Here is a 14,110-nt window from a genome sequence, read left to right on the forward strand (position 1 = left end):
TGGTGATAGTAGCGGTGGTGGGCTTCTATCGTTAACGTTATCTGCCGCCCGCCAACACTTTTCTTCTTCAACCTTTTCTAGATTTCTCCTTTGCAACTCCTCTCGCCATCCCCTCTTCCACGCTTTCGGGATGGTTTTATCTTCCTTTCTATCCAATAAAATAACTCCTAACTAATCTCCATGGCCGAAAAGCGCAAGCTCCCGGCACGCGAACGTCGCGAACCCGCCGCGAAAAGACGAGCCTCTGAAGCCGCACCCCAACAGGCCCCCCAAACACAGTCTTCGAGCAAGAAAAAGGCTGCAACTCCTCCTCCGCCGCCTCCAGAACCTGCAGTTGTCGCGCCTCCGTTGCCAACCAAGATCAAGGATGGAGACGCTCTGCCCACCGTCCCCACGCCGCAGCAAGTCGCGTCGCTTTCGGACAAGGACTATCAGTCGATTGCAGAGAGGTATTCACTTGTTGTATCTGAATTTCCATACTAAGCTAACGGGTTTCGTTTCCACAGTGCGGTGCTTCTCGCGTCACTCGAACGGTCGAAGAAAAAATGGCTGAGCGACGGCATCCTGGTGCGATACTGGACAAAACCAAAAAAGACCAAACGGGAGCACATCGAAGGCAAGAACCCCCCTAAGGAGTCCATGTCGAAGGTTGGGCCCTGCCATATCATGGTTGGACCGCATCTCTTTGATTGCATGCTCTACACCGTCAAGGACCCCAATGCGCCGCCTCCCATTCAGTATACACCCCCCCAGCGGCCGATGGTTCACTACGGGCATCCCAACAACTTCCAGCAATATCAACCCTATCCTCCCCCGCCTCCTCCACAGCATGCATTACCGCCGCAACAACATCCTCCTCAAACCGTCCCTCCGGGCCCTCCTCCGCCAGGGTATCAACCAAGGGGCAACCAGCCTATGCGCCCACCTTCGCAGCAGGGTCGTGCTCCTGGTCACATGTCCCCTCCTGCCCACGCTCCGCCTCCGGGGCCGCAGCAGCGTCCGTCGCCTTCGCAGCCTGCACAACCGCAACCCCCGAAGCCCAGTCCGGACCCCGTTATTCAGATGCTTGCAACCAGAGCAGCTTCAGATCCAGAGTTAAAGGCGCTGATGAGGGTAGTGGCATCGACAGAGGCGACGCAGGAACAACTTCGAGCATTTCAGGCCCATATCGACGAGCTTAACGCGATAATTAGAGCCAGGGAGCAGCGACAACAACAGCGGCAGGTCCAACAAGCTACGCCTACTCTAGGTTACGCTGGTAGTCCTGCTCCTCCTGCTCAGGCTCCTCCGCCCCCGCCTCCGCAACAATCTCCTCCAGCACAGCCGTCCCCTCAATCAAAGCCCCAGCCAATACAGCGAGTGGACGTACAGACTCCGCAATATTCACCATCTGGTAACGCTCCATTGCAGACTCCGAGCCAGCAACCAGCGAGTCAACCACAAACTCCCGCTCCCCAAACGCAAGTTAAACAGGAGTCGGGCACCGCCACACCAACTCAACCACCATCTGTGAATGTGCCACCCCCAGCACCAAATCCTGGCGTTGCGCCAGGCGCACCACCTGCTCATCCGAACACCAAACAATCGAGCCCTGCAGTCCGTCCGATGCCGCAACCCCCTCCCCCGCAAGCAGCAGGACCACGCCCAGGTGCTCCATACCCACCCTACCAACAACCTCCATACCAAGGACAGCCTCCTCCGATTCACTCCCGTCCGCCGCAGTATGGGTCACCCGCTACTTACTATCGACAAGCACCACCGCCGCCTTCGCCAAGATTGAACTACAAGTCGGTTGTCTTCGAATTTACATCTCCGTTGACCCCGTACGGAAGTAGTACTTCTGGTCACGCAGGTTCTGGAGATCGTTACCTCTTCCCCGAGTATACGATATTGGACTGGTTACCAGGAGGGAATACAGTGCTTGCATCATTCCTGATCGTTAGAAAGGTCGACCCGAATACCCCATTCCCTCTAGAAACCGCAACAGAAATAGCCAATTCGCGGGCGAAAGGCAAATCAACCAAATCGAAAAAGTCCGACAAAAAGAAGAAGGGCGACGACAAGACAAAGGAAGAACCAAAACCAAACCCAGACCCATCATCAACAGCCCCTGACGCCAAATCAATCACAGAAGCCAATAAACCCACCGAAGCACAAGACAGAGACACCACAACCGACCCCAATACCAACAACCCAGACTCCATTCCCAGAGAAGACAAAAAAGAACCCATTCAAAAAGAATACTACCAACCCGTAACCTTCCGCATCACCAGCCCAAACCCCAAAGTCCTCGAGCCGCTAGCCCGCGTCGTCAAACCCGCCGACGAAGTCCGCAAGTACATGAATGAGATCATGGACCGCGCGGAGCGTGCACCGGATGGGTTTTTGGCCATGCGGTTGCCCAGGGAAGGGAGTCAGCATGAGACTGTACATGTGCATGAGGGTGGTAGTGCAGGGACCCCGGTTGTTTCTGGGGCTGGGGCGAGGAAGTCTTCGAGGGGAAAGAATGTGGTTGTGGAGCCAGAGGATGTTGTGGATACGGAGAATGAAGGTGGTGAGGAAGAGGAGTTGAAGGAGTATTATGGGGCGCCTACTGGGTTGAGTTTATGGTAGTGCTGCTTGTATTTGTAGGTCGAGTAGAGGTCTGATCATAGTCTCCAAGTATCATGAATATCAAACGCCTCTCCAGATCAATTTAAAACAATAAGATAGCACATCAAAAACTCAGTCCAGATAAGTAATCAAACACTCCCCCCATACCTCCCACTCTCCCCCACCAACCCAGCCGACTCCAACAGCCATCTCGCGCTCTCCCTTGCACTATCCCCAACCCCAGCATTCAAATTCACATTCCTCCTCCTCTCCGCCTCCCTCGCCTCAAACTCCCACTTCGCCTTCTGTATCTCGACTGCGCTTTGTCCCTGTCCCGCTGATGCCGACGAATCTTCCGACTGTACGACACCCCATATCTCCAGGTTATAGATGTCAATGTGTGTTTTCTCTGCCGGGGTTGATGTAGTTACTGGCGGGAGGAACGCGCCATCGTGTCCTACGGACGAGACGTGAAAGTCTGCTGATTCGAGACTGGAGTCGATGAGGAGACTTCCTGCGCCGTAGGGGTAGGGTTGTGGTGTACTTGTTCTGGAGGAGGGCGGAAGTTTGCAGCCGAGTGCGAGGCCGGTCGCTGTGGAGAAGTAGGCGGTTGGTGTGTTTGTGTTTTGGCGGACTGAGGGGGAGGGGTTCCCGGGGAGGAGAAGATGCTTGGGGGATAGTTGGAAGAGAGATGGGTGTGAGTCAGAAGTTTTTGATGAGGAGGAGTGGTTGGAGGAGGATGTCCATGGGGAAGGAAGGTAGGCGCCTAAGGCTATTGTTTTGTTTTGTTCTGTGACTCCGTGGAGGATCATAAGTGAGGGTGCTTGCCATGTTAGGACGTGGTGGGAGAAGGAGGTGAGAGATGAGCCGTGAACTGCTGTTGAAAAGACGGGGTGTAGTTGAGAGCCGCTCTGGAGGAAGTTCAGTCCACGAGAGGTAGATGGTAAGAAGAATGAAAGATGGGATATAAGGCTTGGGTTTAGAATCACGGATTCAAACGCGCCAGGAAGCATGACCAATAGTGGCGACGGCGGCATACGAGTATCAGACTTTGCTTGCTCCTCTGTATGCACTGATGGTATTGAATAAGTTCTTCCTCGCTTCTGAGACAGATTCAAGTTCTTGCTAAAGAGCATGTGTTCAAATAACGGCGTCAACGGGTCGAAAAGGTGCGGCAGCGAGTTGGATATCATCTTCGAAAACGACTTATGGCTGATACCGCTGCCATATCCAGTGGCTTCATCCTCGACGAATGCGCCCAGGATGTTGTCTGCTTCGTTTCTGACAGTCTCCATGCGCTCTGCACCCAGATCATCCGTATATGTTCTGACATCGTCGAGTGTTTTCAACGGTGCAATGACAAGGAGCAGCATCAACAAACGATGGAACGTCTCAGTCGAAATATGAGCTTCATAGACAGTCCTGTCCACGCGCTGATCGTGCTTGAACACCTCAATGGCGTCCAGCGATTCCAATGCCGCCAAAGCAAGATCGTCACCGTCCTCGTCTTCTTCTTCATCGTTAGCTGGCTGGTCGATGTCATATCCAGACGAATGCGCTTTAGCAGCAGTATCCTCATTTTCTTCATCTTGGCCAGACAAACCCAAATTCTTCCTCCCAACATCCGCGAGGCTCCCAAACAACAACCGAATTCTATCTCTCCTCCCCCGTCTAAGCACCCTTCCATATCTCTCCGTCAACAGCACAGCCACCTTCACCATTGCATCGAAAGTCAGCACGCTCGGAGCCAGCGTCTTCTGAAACGGGAACGCCCCCAGATACGAAACCATCCGGAAGATAACCGGACCAGCATCAAGCGGACACTCGGTATCACTGCTATCCGGGATTCCCAGGAAATCAGAAAGGGTCTTTTCGTTCCAGTATTTCAGCCCGTTTTGGTCTGTTGCACGGGAGAAGAAGTTGTCTCTGAAATGGGTTAGTTCTAGCGGGGTGAAGCATTTTTTGGCGAAGCGTTCAGCGAGAATGTAGCTTAGGGTTTCTGGTTTGTTAGTCTCATATTGTGGGGCCCTTTTAAAGATGGAATTGTGGATGGAGATGATGGTTCTAGTGGTCGAGACTCACCTGGACTGGATTGACCCGCATCCTCGACGGACTGGTTTAATCCCATTTTGCTTGATAGGATTCTCCAGATTTCTCGTATTAGGTTAGATTCTAGCCAGAGCCTATATCGAACTTTCTTTCAGTGGAATACTTAACGTCCCGAGAATCCCGAGACGTCTAGATAGAAGTGTCAGCTATTGCATAGTAGGCCAGTAACTTGTGGAGCTACCCCTCACAGACCTCACAACTTGAAGCAAACAGCGATACAAAATCTAGAATTTTTTTGGATTGTTTAGAGCATCCCCTCAGCACTTGACAAGGAAATGGAAGCCAAGCATTGTTGTTGTCGAGAACGTTCGAGGATGACGACGTTACGGAAACATTTATTGCCTGAGGCATTAATATGTTTTAGGCATCGACGGGTTTAGTATAGATTGACGTGCAGAAGACATGGATGGGGAATTCGGACGTTTTTATTTTAATTATAAATTTAGCTATCTAAGAGCCAAAATAGAGAGATTTTCTGCTTTCTAAGGGTATTTTAGTATTGTATGTCCGCGCTATTCATGCTTTTGAAGCCTGCAAATCTGGTATACATGTCTACAGCATAACAACACCAACTCCACCCATCTTGTTCTCATCAGGCAGGTTTTTTCCATTGACACCTCCCGCAATAGGCGCCGCGCGGTAGTTGTAAATATAGTAGTGGAGCTGGCCATCACCGGCGCCGAACTTGAGCTGCTCAAGGAAGAGGGGGTTGTCGTGGAGGGTGAGGGCATTGAAGACGTCGAATTTGGCCTATATAGTTAGTCTATTGTGTACACCGGAGAAGAGTAGAGGGTGTTTACCTTCTTCGCCAAAATCAAGGCATCGTTCATGAGCTGCAACAGGCGTTCCTTGAGAGCCTTCTGGTCTCCGGTGAAGGCTGTCTCGGTTGCGTAATAGTAAAGGTACGCAGCGCGCACGTTGTCATGCTTAGGATGTTGAATAACAGTAGACTCGAGGTTGTAGAAAGAGAAGAAGTCGGTGATCTTGTGAGTTTCGGGGTCCTCCACGACATACGACCAGACCACCTGATCCTTCTGTTCCGGCTTGTTCAGTAACCAGTGTTCAATCTCCTCGCGGTTGAATGCCTGGTTCAAGTCAAAGCGCTTCTCGTACCGCTCGAGCAGTTCTTGGACGGCATCAATGTCCTTGACTTCCATAGGACGCAGGTTAGGTGTGGAAGTAACGTAGGGAAGGTGGTTTTTGCTAATCTGGCGAGCCTTGGTGGATCCATGGGGGAGAGGCGAGAAGCCGACCTCGTAGAGCTTCAGCCAGTCAAGGGGACGGTGGTAGTAGCGGCATGAGCTGACGGGGGTGGGGAGGAGGGTGCCCCCTGTGTAAATGGCCTGGTAGATTCCGTTGAGATAGCAACGACGCGTGATCTCCTTGATCAGGACTGGTGCCAGGCGCTTGGAGCGGAGCTTCTTGTGGATGCAAAGGAAGTTGATCTCGGTCACCTTGAGCTTCTGGTCGCGCACCCGAATCTCCGTTGGCACACCGCTAATAGAAGCGACCAGCTTCTTCGACTTGGTGGCACGAACACCGACGTGCCATTCCTTTCTCCAGCCTGGCGACATCAGAGCCCTGTCCCTGTTAGCAAGCAGTCAACAAGACCCTCACAGATAACCCTTACCAATGCAGGAATGACTGAGAGTATCTAAACCGAAACATAGCATTATCATCCTCCACGTAATGGTTCGTCAACAAATCCCACAACTCCTGCAACTCTTCCTGATTCGTCAAATCCAGCGTCGTCCACTCAAACCCCTCCAACAACCTATCCGGCTCCTTTGACACCCTCTCCGGATCAATCATCTTAATCGGCCCCTCTGCAACCTCCTTGCTGAAATCCTCATCAAACCGCTGCACAGGCTGCGTCTGCCAGAATTTGTACGATGCCATGTCCTTCGGGTTCTTCCCGCCCATGGACAGCCCAGTCAACAGCTCGGAGAGATCCAGATTGTGCAGAGTCTCTGCGGCTTTCCCTTTATCCATGCTGGCCAATTCGTTCTTCAGGGCGGGATTTAGGTCCAGGAGTGCCTCGGTCAGTTTGGGATCCATCTTGGGTGCGGGCTTCGATGCGCCGGCATCGCTGGTGTTGGTGCTGACGTTCGCAGTATCATTATTCGATGCCTGGGGGGCCTTGTTCTCGAGTTCTCGCTTGTCGGACATGGCGGGGGTGTTTGGAGGGGGAGAGGTAAATGGATTGGAGGAGGGAAGGTGTTAAAGTCGTGTGTTGGAAGAAAATGGTTCGGCCCCACGGCGGCGGAGACTTCGCGGGGTGCGGCTCTTCAACTATTGTAGATGCTTATTGTTTATTTGGACCACACCGGATCAACTTGGAGATTTAGTTCCATCTTGAGTTTATTCTTACATTTGTTTGCTTTATTCTCTTATATGCTGTTAGGAGTTATGCTGTATGCAATGCTTCTCGGTACATCGACTATGATCTACCTCGGCAGAGAAGCTCGAAAGAAATAACTAAACTTTTTGACCTCTTAAGGATATAAGGATAAATTATTTCAGCAATGGCTGTTGAAAACCAGATAACCGTCGCTCCAAGAACTCCAGCAAGCACCGAGACGCTGTTGAAAACTCCAGAGTGAATGCCGTAGATACAGTTAGAAAATGCAAATAATACAGAAAAGGTCATAAAAGCAACACGAGGGGAACTCGAGTCAAGCAAACTCACTGCAGACCCGGTTTGGTCTCAATCACATCGAGGAAGCCGCCCACCAGATGCAAGCTGCCAGTGACAAAGGTCGTCAACGGCGCTTCATCCGCGACCATACCTTGCTCTTTCGCGGCAAGCTCCCGGGCGTAATCGACGGCTTCTTCAATGGTGCTGTACACTTTAACCTCAGTTCGCGGGTCAATCTCTTTCCACGTCTCGGCAAGACTGTTCTGAACACGGAGTCTTTCTATATCAGTAGCACTCGTGTTCATGCTCACGAGGTCAGGCCGGTAGCCGGCTTCCTTGTATGTGACATTGGTGCAGAAGACCGCGTGAGTGAACGGCGTGTCTGCTCTGAGAGCCGCGGATAGTGTGCTATGAAGTGCTTTTGCCAGCGCATTGCTGTCGCGATTCTGTTGGTTGAAGATGAGAAGACGCAGTTTACGGTCTGCAGTCTCAGTTGATGCCGAGTTTTCTTTGACTTGAGAAACGAACCACTCGCCAGCCATCTTGATACTCTCTAGGGTGTGGCCTCCGTCAATATACCAGGTGACGTTCTTCTCATGTCTCGTTTCACATCTGCCTCCCAGGTGGGCCAATTCCAGCCCCCGACGGAATTCTGCAGGCAAAGGTTGGCTCATTATGTCCTCCGGAATCCCTTCTACTCCGACCTTCCTCAAGTATTCAGCAGCAGTCGCAACGGCCAACGTCGCATTCGTATATTGAAAGTCACCAGCCAAACCAAGCTTGATGTCGGCGCTCTCGAGATCGGGGTGACGCGATACGATGGAAATTTGTGTCGCCTTTTCCTCCGCACGTTGTTGCAGGACCTTCTCAGCACTAGCGACCTGCGGAACACTGAAAGACTTGACACCAGACTTAATCACTCCACCTTTATGCCATGCAATTTGCTCTATCGTGTCGCCCAACAATGCCGTGTGGTCAATTCCCAGACTAGCGATTGCGCTGGCTGCTGGCCGCTCAAGCACGTTCGTGCAGTCGTATTCTCCACCAATGCCACATTCAATAACCGCAGCGTTCACCCCTTCACTCAAATACGTGTGGAATGCCATAAGCGTCAGGTATCGGAAGTATTGCGGCTTTGCAAGCGGCCCCTTCGGATCCTCCCCAGCTGCGGTAGCAGCCTGCTCAAGCCGATCCCACACCTCGAAGAAGTACTTGGCAAATTTCTCCTCTGACAAAGGCGCATTGTCTATCCCTATGCGCTCCCGGGCGAATCGCAAATGGGGGGAGGTGTACAGGCCGACTCGGTTGACTTTCGCTGACGGACCGGAGGCATATTGCGAAATGATCGATGTGATAAATGATGAAGTAGAGCCCTTACCCTTGGTTCCAGCGACATGGACTGCATTCAGGCGGTGCAGATCGGAGCGCTGTCAGCAGCAAAAGCGGAATATCATTAGCGACTCTCCGCCTATGTGCAATAGAATCCGGGTGTGAAGCAAACCTGGTACCCGATACGTCTAATCCATTCAAGCATCTCCGAAATAGATGTTTTGTTTATGTCTCCTCTGCTATGCGCCTTATTAAACCTCTGGATCGCCGCAAAATTGGTCTGCAGCGAATTGAGCGCTGTGATTGCATCCTAGAGAGCTTACTGTCAACGATCAATCCATGACGGTATTCCGCGGGGAAATATGGAGGGGGAGGAGTTCAATTGACTATCGCATACGACTTACTCCATAATTGCGAGACATTGTGGGAGAAGTAGAGAATTGACGTAACAGACGGCTTTTCTGGAACAGATTGTAGGTGCGAAAACTCCCCATCGAGGATCGTTTTTGCAGGAAATGCGCGGGGATCTCGTGATCTTTGCAAAGTTCACCGGAGATAACCGGAGATATCACGTGAGCAGATTGCGCGAGATGTCCTAACAAACAGTATATTTATGGATACTACTCAGTACAGGTGAGTCTCAATGGTATACGCTTGGTTTGCTGGTAATTGAATGGTGCGGCGTGACAATGTGCCCTTGTACACGGGGTGGATAGATTTAGAAACCATTAAGCGGGTTATTGGATTAGACAATCAGGGTATGATAAAACATAGGAAACATCTGGATTATGGATGACCGAGGAACAGTAAGTAAAACGATCTAAAAACGCCAGTACCAGGTGATAAGTTAGAGAAAATAGAAATACAGGCAGTCATTGAATAGCCAGGTAAAGAATGTAAAGGGAAAAGAGTTGATCCCAGTCACGGAAAGGGCATCTATTCGATCCTTGTTTTTCCTTCTTCCAGGAATCCCAAACGAGCGTTGCTATAGCCCCGTTGATGTCTCTTGATGGGGATCCAATGCCCAATAAGTGGGTCTGAGCGTGCCTTGACGAGCGCATCTTGGTAGCCTTCGGCGCCAGCTGATGGAGTGTTCAGTTTTGGCCAGTTCACCTGTGTTAATGTGGTTAGCACACCGTAACACAATTGCCATATATTCGAGTGGATACTTACATATAGCATTCCATGTCCAGAGACGAAACGCAAACACCATGCGGCAACGGCTACCCAGAATATGGCAAACAGACGAAGAGGCCACACAGCGGAATCAGGATCGCGCTTGGTGAAGATAGAAACTGCAATCATGAAGATACTGGCAGCAAGGATGTATGGGATAGACTGGATGACCAATGGCCGACGGTCGAAGAAGAGCTGGAAGCTGCCAATTGTTGAGTCTGGGGGGAGATAGGTACCCAGGAACACGTCGAACCCGTCTTGTCGGGGACCATCCAGGAAGTTATTGCGCACGTATCGAGTGATAGAGTTGCTTAAATCTTGCACCATTCCAGCCCGCGTGCGGTTTCCGGTACGAGTAAAGTCCGTCTTCAAGGCCCCTGTGCCGGAGTATGACTTGGACACGACATCAGCATTATCAGCCCAGATGTTGCGGAACAGATCTTCGAACGCCGGGTCAGCCGTGGCGTGTTCACCCGGGCTCAGGTATCCGGCCTCCACAAGCTGCTGCGTGATAGCCCAACGTCCAAGCATACTCTGCACGACATTTGTCCGGTCCAAGCAATCCATGCAGTTGGTCCGCACAACACTGGTTTGCACTGATCGAATATCCAGTGACCCACCAGGAGCACCAGGGTTTTCCACACCACGGAAATAGCCACCTCGCGAAAGCCCGTTCAGCAAGCGATCCATCAACAACTCAGCACGATGCCACTTAAGGCCCTTAGTTTCGCTGTGGAAGTCAAAATATATGTAGTGGAGACGGTCCAACTCCTTCTGGGTCTGTTTAGCCTCCAGAATGTGTACCTTTTCAGGTGTAGCGCCATTGGCCTCAGTATCCTCGGTTGTCGGGGAGACCAATGCGCGTACCATTTGCTCATACGCCCGTTTCACCCGCTCTTCCCGACCCTTTTGGTTCACCAGGTTGACAAGGTAGTTCTCTCCATATAGTTCGATTTGCTCGACAAAATGCTTGCGTGCCGCATCAACCGCAGTCTCCACCCCGCGAACCTGAAGTTTTGGGGTATACTTAAGGTCGTTGACTTCCGCCCAGTAGACTGGAACACTTCCTCTGGTTTGCACGAAAGATAGGACCTGCGTATCTTGGCCTGCTTTTTCATCCTTCATCGATTGTCCGCCAGCAAACCCTGAGAGCCCACCGGCCGTGTCGTTCAGGATCACAATTTGTTCCGTTTCGTTGTAATTGGAGACATGGCCTTGTTCGTCAATGCCCCTCGAGAAATATCTTGTACCAGCCCGATGTCTCGACCTCCTAGTGATAAGCGCAAACACGAACGATGTGGACTTGACCTTTGCCGGAGTTATGCGCAGCATACCGAACATCACCGGCAAGATGTACGGATCAGCTCCGGGCTGAGGACCGTAACGAACACCAGTGTTGTCATGTTCTCCGAGACTAAAATCAATCAAGTCGGACTGAATGAAGCGATTCCAGAAAAAGCGGTCATCAGCACGTTTCCACATGGGAAGACCGTGGTCACTCTGTGATTGACGCTGGAAACTGTTGGTGAGATCCAGAGAATAAGAGAAGTACATCGGCCCAGTCCGAAGCAACTCCTTCAACAGTGCCAGATAGGTATCCTCATCATAGTCATGCAAAGGGCGCTCACGCAGAGGTAGAAACTCTGTTGCGACCACTTTGTAAACCATATGGCCGCGAAGCCTTCCCATCGGCTGAGCTTTAGTGATGACAATGAGATACTTGTCTGTTGTTCCATCAGCATTGCACACCACTATATAGTTACTTAACTTGTTTCTTACCCAGCTTCAGTTTGACAATACCCAGAATTCCAGCGATGCTGCTGATCCGCTTCGCCCCTGACAAGGTACCATTGTGGAGGCGCAAGTCCCCGGTTGGTCGGTCCACGATGAGCGTCGGAGCATCTGGCGACGAAGGGGAGGTGAAAGCATAGTGCGACGATGCAGCGTGCAGGTTGATATCACGGAATGGCAGCACAGGAGGAGCCATGATATGTAGTAGGTCGGCAAGGGAACGATTCTATGGTCAAACGAGGGAAGGAGTGAGTAGGGAAGGAGTGAGTAGGGAAGGAGTGAGTAGGGAAGTAGACTGATATCAGATGTGAAGTATTATGACAGAGATAAAAGGAGAGCACCACAAAGAGCCTCAACACATGGCGCAGTAAGAGAGTGACAGCGACAATGAATCAAGTAGCAAACAATGCTAACACAAGCCCGACTGACGAGAGAATCTAACGATGATCTCCTGGTTGGTGTTGGTTGTGTTGCGACCAGCCACGGGATGATGCCGCCACACCGCCCACTGCCCCCGCCGAAACCGAAGGCGGTGAAGATAGTCAACTGTGGCTGAGGCCATCCCCTTCGTCATCTGACAGCGTACTGTACGGTAACGTTAGTCAAACACTCCCAGCGTCCCCGATCGCCCCAATAACTATTACTGCTACTGCCTGCTAATAATCTTCCAGCTTCATCTCCATCGCCCCTCGCTCTATATTTGTCCCAACCGTGGCTTAGATATTCCGTTCCTCCATAATACTACTTCTATTCTCCCTTAACCCCTATCGCTTCCCTCCCGCGCACCCTGATTATGGCTTCTAGAGCGGCAGCAGGAGCCCGCCCGGGCGCCAGATTCGCCCAGTTCAAGCTAGTCTTGCTTGGTGAGCCTCTTACATTCCCGCCTCAAATTCTTGGGTTTCTTTGAGAAAAAATTGGATGAGACAGTCACTGACTCGGTTTATCTGATTGATTATAGGAGAATCCGCTGTCGGAAAGGTTGAAAGAGATCCCTTCGCCTCCCGCTATTGTTATGGTAACTAACATGAGTGCTACATTTCCAGAGTTCGCTCGTTCTGAGATTCGTCAAAGTGAGTGATCGGAAAGCATTCAAGGATGTGAAAAATCCCGGGGAGGGGATGTCTATATTGACATGGATTAGGATCAATTTGATGACTACCGAGAGTCGACGATTGGCGCCGCCTTCCTGACACAGACCATCTCGCTGGATGAAAACACGACAGTGAAGTTCGAAATCTGGGATACCGCCGGCCAAGAGAGATACAAGTCTTTGGCTCCCATGTACTATAGAAACGCCAACTGCGCCGTTGTGGTTTATGACATCACCCAAGCTGTACGATTCTTTCTCTTTTCGTTCTTGTCCTTTGAAATATAGGTATGGCGGGAGATTGCTAATCGGGTTGTTCTTGAACAGTCTTCATTGGATAAGGCCAAGTCGTGGGTGAAGGAATTGCAGCGCCAGGCAAATGAGAATATCGTGATTGCCCTCGCGGGTAACAAGCTCGACCTCGTCAACGAAAGCCCGGACAAGCGAGCCATCCCAACGGCTGATGCCGAGGCGTATGCGCGCGAAGCTGGGTTGCTCTTCTTCGAAACGTCGGCAAAGACCTCTTCGAACGTGCAAGAGCTCTTCACTGCCATCGCAAAGAAGCTGCCACTAGACCAAGCCGGACCACGGAATTTGCGAACCGCTCCCCGTCCCGGCGTTGATTTGCGGCCGGAGGCGCCCGGCACTCAAGGCGCTGGAGCATGCAATTGTTAATCGTAACGCAACACGACTATCGCCTGAGATGTTTCTCGACACAAGAAAGAAACGACAGGCGTCTTCTGGCCTGATGCAGAATGGTGATATCAGGGTACATTGTGACGCTATGCTATCTCTCTGAACCAGAATGTCTTTTTTTTTTTTTTTTACTTCCGTTTTGATGTCCAATCGGTGTTACGGTTTTCGGGGAGGGAGTTGGAACTAGATTACATTGTCAATCTTCCATCCAGCAGGCGATCTCTCTATATTACGGCTGGATCCTTGGTTGCAAACCTGTCCTCGACTAACCTTCTCTTGCTGCTCTTGCGTTTCATTCGACCGAAATCTCGATGCTGTTGTCCGTGCAACGGAAAGCCGCGTTCTAACGCGCGTTTGGATTTGGCTCTAGACCTCAAAGAGCAGAAGCTATTATGCTCTTTTATTTTCCCTTTTAACCTTGACTCTATTTGCCGCTGCTTGTTACACCTGGCGTCTGCATCATTTTTTGCTTGGGTTGAATTCATGTTACCTTTTCTTTTCCCTATTTCATTTTTCATTATGCCCTGGGGAACCTCAGTATGCTCATATAATACTTATTATACACTCTGATTGATGCCTGGATGAATGTATTTGTTCTAGAATACTTAATGGTGTTTTTAACCCTGTAGCTATCACTGTCAGTCACTGTCAGGGCATACTAGTGTCAATCGGCTGTGGCAGAAGCGCGATGT

The 14,110-nt window shown here is 51.1% G+C and overlaps 6 protein-coding genes across 6 annotated transcripts; 2 read left to right on the forward strand and 4 right to left on the reverse strand.

The window, feature by feature from the left end:
• Positions 1 to 85: 85 nt before the first annotated feature.
• Positions 86 to 2,613, forward strand: EURHEDRAFT_531082 (uncharacterized protein; the record flags this gene model as incomplete). The annotated part of the gene is made up of 2 exons (XM_040787176.1): positions 86 to 449; positions 507 to 2,613. The coding sequence occupies exons 1-2, from the start codon at positions 181 to 183 to the stop codon at positions 2,611 to 2,613; spliced, it is 2,376 nt and encodes a 791-aa protein (XP_040638546.1). The 5' UTR covers positions 86 to 180.
• Positions 2,363 to 5,021, reverse strand: EURHEDRAFT_412692 (uncharacterized protein). The gene is made up of 3 exons (XM_040781968.1): positions 4,894 to 5,021; positions 4,675 to 4,830; positions 2,363 to 4,591 (listed from the first exon to the last, which is right to left on the reverse strand). Exons 2-3 carry the CDS (start codon positions 4,718 to 4,720, stop codon positions 2,742 to 2,744), a joined length of 1,896 nt encoding a protein of 631 aa, XP_040638547.1. The 5' UTR covers positions 4,721 to 4,830; positions 4,894 to 5,021; the 3' UTR covers positions 2,363 to 2,741.
• Positions 5,022 to 5,108: 87 nt separating this feature from the next.
• Positions 5,109 to 6,946, reverse strand: EURHEDRAFT_412693 (glycylpeptide N-tetradecanoyltransferase swoF). Its single transcript, XM_040781969.1, has 3 exons — positions 6,332 to 6,946; positions 5,502 to 6,282; positions 5,109 to 5,451 (listed from the first exon to the last, which is right to left on the reverse strand). The coding sequence occupies exons 1-3, from the start codon at positions 6,868 to 6,870 to the stop codon at positions 5,254 to 5,256; spliced, it is 1,518 nt and encodes a 505-aa protein (XP_040638548.1). The 5' UTR covers positions 6,871 to 6,946; the 3' UTR covers positions 5,109 to 5,253.
• A 102-nt stretch (positions 6,947 to 7,048) lies between these two features.
• EURHEDRAFT_412694 (tetrahydrofolate synthase) lies at positions 7,049 to 9,179 on the reverse strand. Its single transcript, XM_040781970.1, has 3 exons — positions 9,073 to 9,179; positions 8,841 to 8,978; positions 7,049 to 8,766 (listed from the first exon to the last, which is right to left on the reverse strand). The coding sequence occupies exons 1-3, from the start codon at positions 9,088 to 9,090 to the stop codon at positions 7,387 to 7,389; spliced, it is 1,536 nt and encodes a 511-aa protein (XP_040638549.1). The 5' UTR covers positions 9,091 to 9,179; the 3' UTR covers positions 7,049 to 7,386.
• Positions 9,180 to 9,252: 73 nt separating this feature from the next.
• On the reverse strand, positions 9,253 to 12,227 carry EURHEDRAFT_412695 (putative phosphoinositide phosphatase (Sac1)). The gene is made up of 3 exons (XM_040781971.1): positions 11,624 to 12,227; positions 9,842 to 11,568; positions 9,253 to 9,781 (listed from the first exon to the last, which is right to left on the reverse strand). The coding sequence occupies exons 1-3, from the start codon at positions 11,829 to 11,831 to the stop codon at positions 9,605 to 9,607; spliced, it is 2,112 nt and encodes a 703-aa protein (XP_040638550.1). The 5' UTR covers positions 11,832 to 12,227; the 3' UTR covers positions 9,253 to 9,604.
• Positions 12,228 to 12,246: 19 nt separating this feature from the next.
• On the forward strand, positions 12,247 to 13,548 carry EURHEDRAFT_412696 (Rab family GTPase). The gene is made up of 5 exons (XM_040781972.1): positions 12,247 to 12,498; positions 12,594 to 12,613; positions 12,679 to 12,705; positions 12,777 to 12,968; positions 13,050 to 13,548. The coding sequence occupies exons 1-5, from the start codon at positions 12,429 to 12,431 to the stop codon at positions 13,395 to 13,397; spliced, it is 657 nt and encodes a 218-aa protein (XP_040638551.1). The 5' UTR covers positions 12,247 to 12,428; the 3' UTR covers positions 13,398 to 13,548.
• Positions 13,549 to 14,110: the final 562 nt, after the last annotated feature.

This window comes from Aspergillus ruber (genome assembly GCF_000600275.1).
Source record: "Aspergillus ruber CBS 135680 unplaced genomic scaffold scaffold00014, whole genome shotgun sequence".
Classification (NCBI taxonomy): domain Eukaryota; kingdom Fungi; phylum Ascomycota; class Eurotiomycetes; order Eurotiales; family Aspergillaceae; genus Aspergillus; species Aspergillus ruber.

Bases quoted from the DNA above. Each gene is read 5' to 3' on its own strand.
- EURHEDRAFT_412692 (XM_040781968.1), bottom strand. From the start codon at position 4,720: ATGGGATTAAACCAGTCCGTCGAGGATGCGGGTCAATCCAGTCCAG. The intron at 4,592-4,674 runs GTGAGTCTCGAC...CTAACAAACCAG, and splicing joins TGCGGGTCAATCCAGTCCAG to AAACCCTAAGCTACATTCTC.
- EURHEDRAFT_412693 (XM_040781969.1), bottom strand. From the start codon at position 6,870: ATGTCCGACAAGCGAGAACTCGAGAACAAGGCCCCCCAGGCATCGAAT. The intron at 6,283-6,331 runs GTAAGGGTTATC...TAACAGGGACAG, and splicing joins TCTCAGTCATTCCTGCATTG to GGCTCTGATGTCGCCAGGCT. The intron at 5,452-5,501 runs GTAAACACCCTC...CTAACTATATAG, and splicing joins CCTTGATTTTGGCGAAGAAG to GCCAAATTCGACGTCTTCAA.
- EURHEDRAFT_412694 (XM_040781970.1), bottom strand. The intron at 8,767-8,840 runs GTTTGCTTCACA...TGCTGCTGACAG, and splicing joins TTAGACGTATCGGGTACCAG to CGCTCCGATCTGCACCGCCT.
- EURHEDRAFT_412695 (XM_040781971.1), bottom strand. From the start codon at position 11,831: ATGGCTCCTCCTGTGCTGCCATTCCGTGATATCAACCTGCACGCTGCA. The intron at 11,569-11,623 runs GTAAGAAACAAG...ATGGAACAACAG, and splicing joins TATTGTCAAACTGAAGCTGG to ACAAGTATCTCATTGTCATC. The intron at 9,782-9,841 runs GTAAGTATCCAC...ACATTAACACAG, and splicing joins CTGGACATGGAATGCTATAT to GTGAACTGGCCAAAACTGAA.
- EURHEDRAFT_412696 (XM_040781972.1), top strand. From the start codon at position 12,429: ATGGCTTCTAGAGCGGCAGCAGGAGCCCGCCCGGGCGCCAGATTCGCC. The intron at 12,499-12,593 runs GTGAGCCTCTTA...GATTGATTATAG, and splicing joins GTTCAAGCTAGTCTTGCTTG to GAGAATCCGCTGTCGGAAAG. The intron at 12,614-12,678 runs GTTGAAAGAGAT...CTACATTTCCAG, and splicing joins GAGAATCCGCTGTCGGAAAG to AGTTCGCTCGTTCTGAGATT.